Raw genomic sequence first — 12,075 nt, forward strand, 5'->3', positions numbered from 1 at the left:
CTCCTAGCCCAGCGTTTGCCTCCCAGCCTGAGCTGATGCCACAGAGCCCCTTTTTGTAGCTTGTTTTTTAAGCTGTCGAATGAATTTTGGGGCATTTGGACTCGGTAAATCCCAAACCATTTTTTTTCTTCTGTTATTGCCTGGCCAAGATACCCCCAGTAAAATCCTTTCGTCTTGCAGGAATAACTCTCGCCCCAGGAAGCCTTTAGAGATATGGGTTGCAGGAAAGGTGCTGCAAAAACCAGAGCCATACCTGCATGTATGAATACGCGCCTGGGGGCAATGCAGACCCCATCCCCACAGCCAAAATATTGTGTCTTAGCAGTTTTACGTGAGTTTCTCTCGAGGATGAGCATCCAACAAGGGCAGGGAGCATGGCACAGCGTGGGGCAACGTTTGGACCACGAGCAGCACTAAGCTCACCTTAATTAACCTTAATGTGCCCTAAGATGATACGGATGGAGATCTTGGTACCGTCAACTATATAGCACTGGCCCTCGCTAGGGTAGGGGGAGGATTTCCCCACCCCATGGAGCTTTGAGCCATTCCCGTCCTTTCTCGCTTCCTTTTTTTATACTTTTTTTGGGGCGTTTTTTCTGTACGGTGACTTGTCGGAAAAGTTCAACTCACATTTTTCCGTACACGTTGGTGCTGTGCTCCGGCCACTCCACCAGACACACCAGCCGGCCCGGCAGCTCCTCCATCACCGAGTAGTAACCCTGGGGGAAAGCCAGCAGGAAAGCCAGGAGCCAGATGACGCCGATGACCACCTTGGTGGTGGTGGCCGAGAGCCGGGGTTGCAGCGGGTGGATGATAGCCATGTACCTGCAAGGTGGGAAAAGGAGAAATCAAGGCTGGAAAGCCCCGATGTTGCAGCTTTTGGGGCTGTTTTAGGTCTCCCTTGAATGGGGGTCGTACTTTTGACAGCCCCTTAATGCATCCTGGCAGCCCCTCACTCCGCACAATGCAAACAGCATCGAATAATCTCTTTATGGAGGATTCCCTGACCAATGCTCTAATTCTTTTGCAGCATCTCTTACCCTGGAGATTTGAATCCCGTTTGAGACACTCATTGACTATTAGCTGAAAAACAGCTCCGCTAACGCAACCAGCAACCGGCTGCTTCTGCAAAGACCAATTTGTACAAAGCCAGCCGCGATGCTGCCGTCTGGCAGCAGCCGCTTTGGCAGCACCCGGTAGTTTTGCACCCGCGCGAAATCATGTCTCGATGGTAGATCACAGTGCCAAGTGTTACAGGAGAGGAACCAAAAATAAGGGTGCTGGACCGGGGATGGGTGATCTGAGATGCCACCTACATCTGCCTGGCTCCTGGGCTCTTTCCCCCAAACATCAGTTGTCATATGTGAGGAAAGCTCCAGTGGTGACGAGGCAGATTGAATTTATCCCTCTGTAAATCTGGTTTTGCAAAGCTGGCAGCAGCCAGCAGCGCTGTAAGGATTAAGTGAGAACGTTGCAAATTTTTTGTTTTATTTCCCCCCTGCTCCACGTCAAGCTTCGGGAAGAGGAGAAACATTGCATTGCTCTGCGTGTGTTATCGTCTGAAGCGTTTGCAGCCTCCTCTATTTCTCCCTTCATGCCTTCTCCTTTCAGAGGACGATTGTTTTTTTCGTTTAGTTTTTTCCTAGATGGCAAATACTCCCCGTGTTGCGTTTTTGGGTGGCCACTTGCAGGGGCAAAGACATAGGGATTAATATATAAATACGCAGGAGGTACCGCCGTCAGCTCTTCTTCTGCCCCAGGGTACCAAACCTTATCAGCTTTGTGCAGCTGAAAATCCACCTAATCCACCTGATAATTATCCCTCGAAAACCTGTTTGGTACTTGAAATCGAAGCTGGTTAGAAAGAGCCAAGGCAATGGGTGTTAGCGCTGCTCTGGCGCAGCGGCTGGTGATGCATCAAGGTCTCCTGGTTTCTGCATCCATGTTTCTCATTTCTTCCTTACCATACTTGCGATCGGCTTCCCTGCAAGGACTCGTCTCCTTCCTCTTCCTCATCCTTCAAATGCCTGGTGTTGGCTGAGCCCCTCGTTAGCGGATTTGCTGAGCTGGATGAGGTCTGGGTGGGCTTTATCACAGGGTTCAGAGCAGGTTACCCTGGCTTTATGCTCCCAAGCGGCAAGAAGTCCACGTGCCCAAGTTTGCTGCTGATGCTTGACCTGACGGTTCAAGCTCAAGCATGCAAATGGGGGAAAATGAGGGATTTCCACAAAAGTTGGGCCATTTCTGTTGAAATACTTGCTTGGAGAAACATCTGAGGCTGAGACCTCTGGAAGGCAAAACCAGTGCTTGATTACAACCAGCCAGAAATGCTTTTACATCTCCGACTTTGTTTCTGCCAGTGCATTTCCGAGGACTTTCCTCATCTGTTTAAAGTACTTTGCAGCTGCAGAAGCCCTCACGGTTGATAAAACATCCAAATAATCGCTGTAATGATGAACTAAACATCAACCGCATTGCCTAGAGACCTTTCCAACCTCCATCAACTTGTCTGCAATGCTGTCTTGTGGTGGAAAGGAGACAGTAGAATTCATCTGACCGTGCTGGCGTTGCAAGGATGGGGTCAGGGAGGCAGGAGGGTGCAAGCTAGCGGTGCTCTGGGGAAAACTGGCCCCAAATCCTGCTTTTCAGCAGCAATTCCCAAACCATTAGTCCCGAGTGACCTCTGAAATATTTCCTTGAGGATGCTCTGGGTTCAGCCGCCCATCAGGATTAAAAATGGGAATAATAACAGTTCTCCCAGACAGGGGCTCTGATGGGGAAGAAAAAAAATGTAATAAAAAGGGTCTGGGCTGCTTGGAGGAGCTGGTATTGCAGACCATAAAAGTGCTGGAGATAGATGGAAATGTACAAACATCCTGAAAATAATTAGAGCATTATTTCATATTAAAATATCATATAATTATATAATAATTGTATCACTAAGCAGAAAATTGTCCTAACATTTTAATAACTGCTTCCTTTTTTTTTTTCCTTTTTTCTTCTTTTTTTTTTCCCCTCTCCTTGACAAGAACATTTGATGCAAAATCAGGCTGGGGAGAGGGGGAGAGCAGAGAATATGGTTTTGTGGCCACCTTAGCTCGGATGACAGCCGCTGTCTTGCTTGTACTGGGGTGGAAAAGCATCGGAACAGGGAGCAAACCAGATAGGACAAGGGGTAATGGCTTTAAACTGAAAGAGGGTAGATTTAGATTGGATACGAGGAAGAAATTCTTCACTCTGAGGGTGGTGAGGCACTGGAACAGGTTGCCCAGAGAAGCTGTGGATGCCCCATCCCTGGAAGCGTTCAAGGTCAGGTTGGACGGGGCTTTGAGCAACCCGGTCTACTGGAAGGTGTCCCTGCCCATGGCTGGGGGGGTTGGAACAAGATGAACTTTAAGGTCCCTTCCAACCCAAATCATTCTATGCTTCTATGATTCTTTTGCCTTCTTCCAGTGCTGGGTCCGTCGCACTCAAATAACTCTCATTTCCCTGCAGACCGGTTGCACTTTCCATGTTTCTCTACCCTATAGGTTTGTGTGTATTCCTGTCTTTAATTTTTGAGTTTTTTAGGGTTTTTTTGGCCACCACTGGATCTTTTTTTTTGCATCCAGAACACGGCTCCCAAAAAGCCACTTTGCTTTCTTGCAATTCTGCTCAGTTTTGAGCCAAACCCTCCCCCGTGGTGCGTTTCTACGGCGGGGTTTTGGATAACCTAAAATAAAACCTTCCTTCCGAGCAAGTGAATGCAAAGTAGAAAAGCAACCCCGTGCTGCGGAGCCGTATCGCAGGTGACTCCAGGTTGTCTTCTCCCCTCCACGTAGGTTTGATCTCTCAGGCAAGGCTGTGGTAGTTGCTGCAGCCAAACACCCATCAATCACTTCTTAGCGGGGAAGAAAAATGACATGTCAATCATGACTTTGCCTTTCAGCAAAAAAAGCTTGCCGATCTGTTTATTTTTTTTTTTTAATACGAGCAAGTTTGCATTCAAATGGAAACGCAGAGCGCGGGCACGGGATGCAGCTGCAATGCCCTGGCGTGTCTGCAAGGCGCTGGCGGGCGTTTGGCCCCGTGCATGGTTTCGGGCAGGCGGTTTTGCAGCGCTGGGCACAAAAGGCATCGACCAGAGCTTAAGTGCTGGGAAGCCGCTGCCCTCCTTGGCTCGGCCACGCAGGTCCTGGCCGTGCTGGCGAGAAGCGGGCTCTCAAAAGCAAGGCTAATGAGTTTATTAGCTCATTTTTCTCCTCACAAAGTGCCTCTGTGGCCCCACTCTGCCCATCTCCCTAAGATGCTGTATCCTATTAGAGAGATTTATTTTTTTTCTCTGCCATTCAAGAGGGCAGTTTTTCCACCCATAAAAAAATCGGGTGTTGAGGTTTGCTAGGGATGGTTGTTTGCGGGAGGTGAGGAAGAGGAGCACGTCCCTTCGTGAGCATCCTGCCCTCGCCGCTGAGGCGGGTGACAAACCACCATGGGGTCTTCAAGTCCTAATTTTTCATAGGGAATTGGCTCTTGGTTGAGGATTTAAGGGCAGATTTCCTGTGTTAGGGAAAGGTTTTGTTCCCCGTGCGCATGGGGGTAGCACCAGGAACGGGGCCATTTGCCTGCAGAAGATGTTGGGTTGGGAAGACTTAATGATACCTGTTCCTCAAAATAAAATGATCTGCAGTTGTTCTCCTTTCGGATGGAAGCACCGCGTTCAAGTGCAAACCGTCGTTAAGTTTTGCAAGCTCAGGGTTGCCCAGCTCCTTGCAGGAGCGACCCGATGCCCGTGCGGCTGCATTTTCCTTGCACCTTTCCCACCATGTTTAGTGTTTTAAATCCACCACGTTTAATGGGCTTGACGCTAAAGCGCACAACTTTACGCCAGACGCTATTTGATGACGTTGGTAATGCCGTTTGCTGTTGTTTAAATATTTTATTGTGTTTGGGGGGGGGTGTGTGTTACCATGACGATACAATAGCATTTGAGTACAACGTTGTACAAAGGTAGCTCTGAGCGTATCGGTTATTAAATAGATACTGCATTCGAGGCAGTATAGCCATCTATTAATTGCATCTGGAAATCTGGAGTCTGCCTGGGTAACTAATATTACACAATTGTTTCCACCCTCATGGAGATGAAATTAATGTCATAGCAAAAATTTATGAAGCGTCTTTCATCCCAGAGTTTCCTTATCTGCTACATTAAGTAATAAGGATACAACAGATAAGAGATGAGTAACCAAGAGGATGCAGAGTGTGTGCCGTGTGTTTTATTGCACAAAGATTTCCTGTCCTGAGCAAAGAGGGATTTAGTGCAGAGTCAGTCCCAGCAGAGTTTGCAACCAAGTCAGAGCAGATGCCTTGGATTGAGGTGGGTCAAACACCTCCAGCACGGCTCCGGGTCCCTCCTACCCAAGAAACAAAAAGCTTCTCTGTAGAGAAAAAACCTGCCTTTTTGCTTTCCGCAAGGATTGCGTTGCAACAGCGTGGATGCAAAAATACCGTCCCTCGAGCAGGTTTGCATAGCGAAACGTGGCCTAGTCGTGCTGGCCCCAAATACCTTGTATCTGGATGATAGCCGAGAAGGCTAGCTGAGCCCCGCGTGCTTGAAACATGATGCTGGGGATGAAGGCGCCGCAAGCAGCTGCTTCCTCCTAAACAGCGACCGTCCAAACCGAGGGACGGACAGCACGCTCCTGCCCCGAGACCTGAGTGATGCTCAACGCTCGGCAAAGTGTCTTCATCAAGCAGGAAGCTGCAGGTTTCTCACTGGCATTTCCCCGGAGCACCGATACGGCGCAGCCTCTTTCCTTTTGAAAGTGGTTTGGTATTTCTTTCGAGCACAATCGAAAAGGATGTGTTACCCGCCACCAAACAGGGACCTGAGTTACGCCGGCAGCTTTGCAAACTCCCCTGCCTTCCTGCACAGCACCTCTTGCATTGCAAACCCCACGGGCACGCTCGGTTTTAAAAGCCAAATGCAGGTGAAACAGGATCAAACCCCAGTTAGTTGCAGCAGGCTGTTAAGGAGGCGTAGAGCTCCCTCCTGCATTCACTGCATTTGCCGACAGCGCCGGGGTGGGATGGGAGAGGAAGACCCAAAGCACAACCCAGCCCTGCTGAGAGACTCTGCAGATGCTGTTATTCGAGGCACATGTATGTGCCTGTCATATATAACCTTATCACCAAATTAGCCCTGGCACTGGTTTATGGCCGGAGAGTGAAGAGGGAGAACAAAAAAAATCACACGAAATGCAGGGCTGGTGACCCATGAGACCTGGCACTCTTAGTGCATGAGTGGTTTCCACTGGGCCATTGAGGAATTAAGAATAAATTAAGCAATAAATTAAGAAAGCCATCGGATAAACCAAATATCGCACCAAACTCCTACGGTGGCTTGTGGCAGCACCCAGCTTGCAGATGAGCACCATGATCATCCCAAAAGCATGTCTATAAACCTGAGTCTCCTTCACCTCCCAGCCACCAAACTGTCGCTAGTTCATCTTAGTTCTGTATTTATTGCCATGGGAATTTCAAGCCCCCTCTTCTTTCCAAAGGAAAGGGGTGGAAAAAAGATGTAATTTATTTTCTGACAGGCTGAATTCGTATCTAGTGGGTATTGGGGGGGATTAATTCCAGTTACTACCCATCAGATCACAGACCACTGCTGGGAGCGGGGGCATAAACCAGCCTTGATGAGTGACCCCTTAGTAAAGGGTGTCCCCTTGTCCATCGCCATCCCCCTGCTTTCTAACCTCAGCTGGGAAATCCATGCTTCGAGCCAGCTCTGTGCTGGGTATCCAGCAGCTTTTGTAGGGTTTTTGCAGCATTTGGTGATGCTTGATTTTTTGGGAATGCAAAAAGCTGCTTTGGTTATTGCTAGCTGGTGTGTAGGCAGTGCCGCAGGGCGGCTGGTGCAGGGGCTGCTGGCCCTAAACCCGGGCTCCTTTCGCTTCCCCCTTGCTCTTCCATCTTCCAAATTACATCCCAGCAGAGCAAGATTACACAGCACCGGGTGCAGATCAAAGTCCTGCTCTGCAAACCCCAGAAGTCCAGTAAGTCAAGATTAAAAAAAAAAACCCTGATGCTATATTAGGGTGTAAATGACTAATTAATCTGTCTGTGCGCTGATGTAATTTGTCCTCTCTGGAGGGTTTCTTTCTGCAGTAATCACCTCTCGGGGAAGGCATGGGGTCGCTGAGCTGGCGAATATGTTCCTGATATTCAGCTGGTTAATCCAACCTGGGAGTTCAAGCTTGCAAGCAGTAAATAATTTTCCGAGCCAGTTTTTCTGCTGCAAATAATATGGGATTGGGGAGATATTAACAGGTCTCAGCTGCAGACTAGCAATTTTAGGAGCCGCGGTGGTGAACGAAGGTTCGCCGATTTGATGTTTCTTCTTCAGCTCCTGCTGGCAAATTGATGGATCTTAAGACACCTAATATAATTTGATAACCCATTTGGAAATAAAAAAGGGAATATTAAGAAGATCCTAGTTTGATTGCCCAGCCCTGTGTGTTGGTCTGGCTGAGTTGGTGCTGGTGGAGGTCGGAGAAGGGGCTCTTTTAATGAGCAAAAGCAGCAAGTTGGTCTAGGACTTGCAGGAGGTTAGTCCCACCGTATGTCACTTCTATAGCTGCTTTAGGGCAGAGGACTCTGCAGAAAAAGGGAAATTGCTTTGTATTAAATAGCCCAAGCACTGCACAGTCTGTCTTCACCCTGAGTTCATGGCAGGGCTCTCGCCCTTCTCACCAGTATTTGTTCAGCCTGCGGTGTTTTCGGCTTAGCTCACTTAAAGTTTTGAGATCAGACATGATTTTTTTTCTGATTCTGCAAGTAAGCCAGGATCTTCACCTTCAGCTGCATTCCCGGTTGTCCATCATCACGGGAACTCATTCCTCCGTCCGAAGTTTGCTAACGGTGCGGGCGAGTGGTGGCGCTCAGAAATGAATCCAGGTCCCAAGGAGAGAGAAAATATCAACAGTTTATCTAACGATGCTCCATCCCATGTGCCATAGACATCACAACTTAGGGATGTCCAGAGTTTGTTGGTTTTTTTCCCTCTAAGTGTGGCGGACTCACCACGGGCACTGCTGGGCTCCCACTCTTCCTGGAAGATTGGAAAAACCCCAGGATTTTCTGTCTGTCTCTTTCAAGTGAATTAATTCACAAGGAGAGTTTGAAGCCGGAAAGGGATTTGTGACGTGCTCTGGCACTGACCCGCCCAAACCCGAAGGACATGGCAAATTTTGTAGTGCCAAAGCGAGCTGTTTGGCCCCCACATCTGCAGGATGCTGAGAAGCAGCATCATGGCTTTTCCTGAGCAGACTTTACCAGCTGCCAGCCTTTTCTCCTGAATTTCCTGCTATTGTTGCAGGGTTCAGAATAACACTCGCTATAGGATTACCTTCTTTTTATTTTTTCAGCGCGGTTGTGCCCAGGCTGAAATAGATCCTGGTGAAAGAGCAGATGGTCTAGCTTCAAGCAAAAGCTTTTTTTTCTTGCACAAACCCATGGCAGGTTTTGCAAAAAAAAGCCATTGGGAGAATCAAACCCACTTCCCCGCTTGTTCTCTCAACAACTCTGTTACGGCTGTGCCGAGTCTTTCCAAGGCGGTTTCATATCCTCCAGCAAGGACATTCTGGAAATTGCTTGCAGAAAGCACAAGCGGAGATGATTTAGGGGAGCAATCTGCAGGCCGATGCTCCTCTGAGCCTTCAGACTCCGTATCCAACCGCTCTGATAGATGGCTTAATACACCTTGGGAACACGAGGCACATTCAATTCTGCTTTCCTAGTTTTTGATGAAAATCAGGGCTGCGGTCATGTTTGATTTCAGATACGTCTTGGCTGGGAATATAACCCGTTTTGCGAAGCCTACCTGGCTCTGCTGCTCCAAATTCAGGTACTTGCTTTCCTTGTTTCCACACAGCTTTTTGCTGCTTGCCGGGACAAATTCCTTCCTTTTGGGTTCCTGGAAAAAGTTCCTGCATTTCATGCGTTTAAGTTACTATTGTCAGGTCTCAGACACAGGAACCCAAGTGATTTTCCAGCGCTTGGAGGTGATGTTGTGTGCTGCTTGCCTGGAGGGGCAGAGGATGGGCTTTGCTGCCTTCACCTTCCAAATTTCCCACCTCGCTGGAAATTTGGGGCCAAGAAATGCAGCAGGTAGCTCTGTGCAGGAGGTGTTTGCATACTGAGGCTGCAGCTTCTTTTGGGTCCTTCTTGGTGGGCGAGCCAAGCCTGCACGCCTGGGTTTTGCAGCCCAGCCGTGGGAAAAACCAAGCCTCCGTTAAGGGTTTGCAGGTGCAAGAAGAAAGCTGGAAATGCCAATTCCCCCTCAAAATTCAGCCCCAGGCTCCCAGACTTGCCTTTGCTCCCCATCTTACACATGCTCTTCCAGCTTCCCCTGGCAGATTTGCTTTTCTGGTTATTCCAGGGTACGGACCAAAGGCTAAAACCCAAACTATTAAAAAAAAAAAAAAAAAAAAAGATCGTCTCTGGGATTCATCCTAACCTAAAAGGGGCTTTGCCGGCTGATCCCCAATATCCTCAAAACGCAGATGCTCCTGAAACAGAGCCAGCAACACCATCGGGTAGGAACAGAGCCACGCTGGTAGTATTCCTCTTTTTATTTGTTACTGCCTTAATTCTCCTCACATCTCCGGTATGAGAGCTTGGCTATGTCCAATTTATTTTGAGGAGAGGGTCTTGTAACCACTCCAGAGCGAAACAAAACCTGAGCCTGTTTTTAACGACTAGAGAGTGTCATCCATCTCAAGCTCTGTTTCCCAAGCTGTCAGTGTGTGAGTTGTGGCAGCACTAAAATTTCTCGTAGGGAAATAGCCGTGCCAGTTTGTGCAGCACTCAGACATCAGCTCAAAATGTGCTGGCATACAGCAATGCAAACCTCCTCCCCGCCCCTTCGCATGTATCCCCAGCCAAAATGTCTTTTACTCCCTGGGAAGAAGGACCAAAAAGAGGTGTCGCAGAGCCGAGCTGTCTTCAGGAAATGTGTTGGAAAAATCTGTTGCGCTTGAAACACTGGTACTCAAGAGGGAATTGCAAAGCTGTTTGAGAGCCTCGATTTATCTCTAGCACTGGTGTGAAAATGCCATCAGATAAAAAGATTTCTTGGGGAGGGAGAGAAAAGAGGGGAGCTGCGCACTGGACGTGCTTGGTGCATGGCTGTTTTGTGTCCCTTGACCCCTGGCTCATCCCTCTGAGGTGAAAAAGGCAGCGTCCCCTGTGCCATCGCACCCTGCCGAGCGCTTGCTGAACTTTGGATCGCGGCAAAACGCAAGCAGGATCTCGCTCTGCCGGCAGTCCCCAGCCATCGGGCAGCGCCAGCAGAAACCGGGCAGTGAAAAAACCAACCAACTAAGCTGCGCTGGCTGCAGCCAAACGAGAGAAATCCCTGGCACCTACCTCTCCCCCTTGACCCCCACTAATAAAATCAAGGTGGGTTTGCCTGGGGGGACACACCGGCACGCAACGCGACAACACACTTGCCAAGTCAAGATGCCTTTCCCGAGCCTGAGCTTCTCTCGAAGGCTCCTTAGACGGTTCCCAACCCAGACCAAGAGACACGAAACAGCTCCTGCAGCGCAGCAGAGGCATGTCCGACACAGGCATGTCTTTTATGTCATGAGGTGATGCCATTTTGTGCTAAATATCGAGTTTGCTTTTAAATGAGGAGGTTGGGAAAGGAATGGACAGCTCTGCAGAGGAGCTGGGAAGGGAGAGAACAGCAATGCTACAAATGCACACCCAAGACATGCTACTGACATGCACGGGGGTTACAAAGCCTTTTCTCGAGCTCCTTCCACAGAGCTGACAAAGGATTCCCAAAGCCACCTGCAACCAGGGCGGGGAGAAGTATTATTTCTAGCCCTCTTTTACCAAAACGAGCTTTATTTTAATTGCAATGTTCTCCCATGACTGGAGATCAGCCGGAGCTGAGCACGGCACCCAGGTGGAGGCAGACCTGGGTGCCGGGGAGGGTTTGGGGTTTGATGTTCAGAGCTCACCTGTCCAGGGCGATGGCCGTCATGGAGTAGATGCTGGCGAAGACGGCGGCGATGGGGAAGAAGTTGTGAAACTTGCAGTAGAGCAGCCCGTAGTACCACTCGTTGTGGATGGCGTAGGTGAAGTTCACCACCGTGTTGAAGGCGGACATGGAGGCTTCGGCGAAAGCCAGGTTCACCAAGAAGTAGTTGGTGACGGTGCGCATCCTCTTGTGAGCCAGGATGATCCACATCACCACCACGTTCCCCACCACCGACACCACCACGATGAGGGCGTAGGCGACAGCCCACAGGGCCACCTGCCACGGGGGCTGCACAAACTGGTTCACGAAGGACTCGTTCAGGGAGGCGTTGAGCAGCCACTGGTGCTCCAGCTCCGCTTCCAGCGGCAGAGTGTTATCCATCGCACCACGATGCAGCCAGACCAGACACAGGGATGCTTTGGGGTGCAGGTACCTCCTGGTTAGGGCACAAGCTGGAGCAAGGTACAACACGTTTGGGGCACGCAGCTAGGTTGGGGCACACAGCTCCCTCCTGGTTCAGAGTGCAGCCATTTTGGGGTGGTTCAGGCTGGTTCAGGGCATAGGTACCTCCCAGTTCAGGGGACAGCTGGTTTGGGGTGCACAGCTCATTCACAGCATAGGTCTTTCCTGGTTCAGGGTGCAGCCAGTTTGGGGTGCACAGCCAGTTTGGGGTGTAGGACCCTTCTGGTTCAGGGTGCAGTCGGTCTGGGGTGCATGGCTGGTTCGGGGTGCAGGTCCCTCCCGTCTCTGGGTGCAGCTGGAGCAGGGTGCCTGGCCATGTCAAGGCACACCACTGGTTCGGGGCGCAGGTCTCTCCAGGTTCGGGCACAGCTGGACTGGGATGCACAGCTGGTTCGGGGCGCGGGTCCCTCCGGGCTTGGCTGCAGCTGCACCGGGGAGCAGGTTTGTCCCGATTCAGGGCGCAGCCGGTTTGGGATGCGGGTCCCTCCCCGTTCAGGTCCGGAGAGGGATGCGGGTCCTTCGCAGTTCGAGACCAGAGCAGGATGCGGGTCGCACCCGGTTTGGGTGCAGCCGGTTCGGGA

At 50.1% G+C, this 12,075-nt stretch overlaps 1 protein-coding gene across 1 annotated transcript in view; it reads right to left on the reverse strand.

Moving 5' to 3' along the window:
- LOC103917165 (substance-P receptor-like) overlaps positions 1–12,047 on the reverse strand; it is a 20,718-nt gene extending 8,671 nt beyond the window's left edge. Inside the window, exons 1-2 of the mRNA XM_009324274.1 lie at positions 11,013–12,047; positions 631–825 (exon numbers count right to left, since the gene is read on the reverse strand). Coding sequence (XP_009322549.1) covers positions 631–825; positions 11,013–11,413 — 596 coding nt within the window. The 5' untranslated portion in view covers positions 11,414–12,047. The remainder of the gene's footprint in view (positions 1–630; positions 826–11,012) is intronic.
- Positions 12,048–12,075: the final 28 nt, after the last annotated feature.

This window comes from Pygoscelis adeliae, unplaced genomic scaffold (assembly GCF_000699105.1).
Source record: "Pygoscelis adeliae isolate BGI_AS28 unplaced genomic scaffold, ASM69910v1 Scaffold575, whole genome shotgun sequence".
NCBI lineage: Eukaryota > Metazoa > Chordata > Aves > Sphenisciformes > Spheniscidae > Pygoscelis > Pygoscelis adeliae.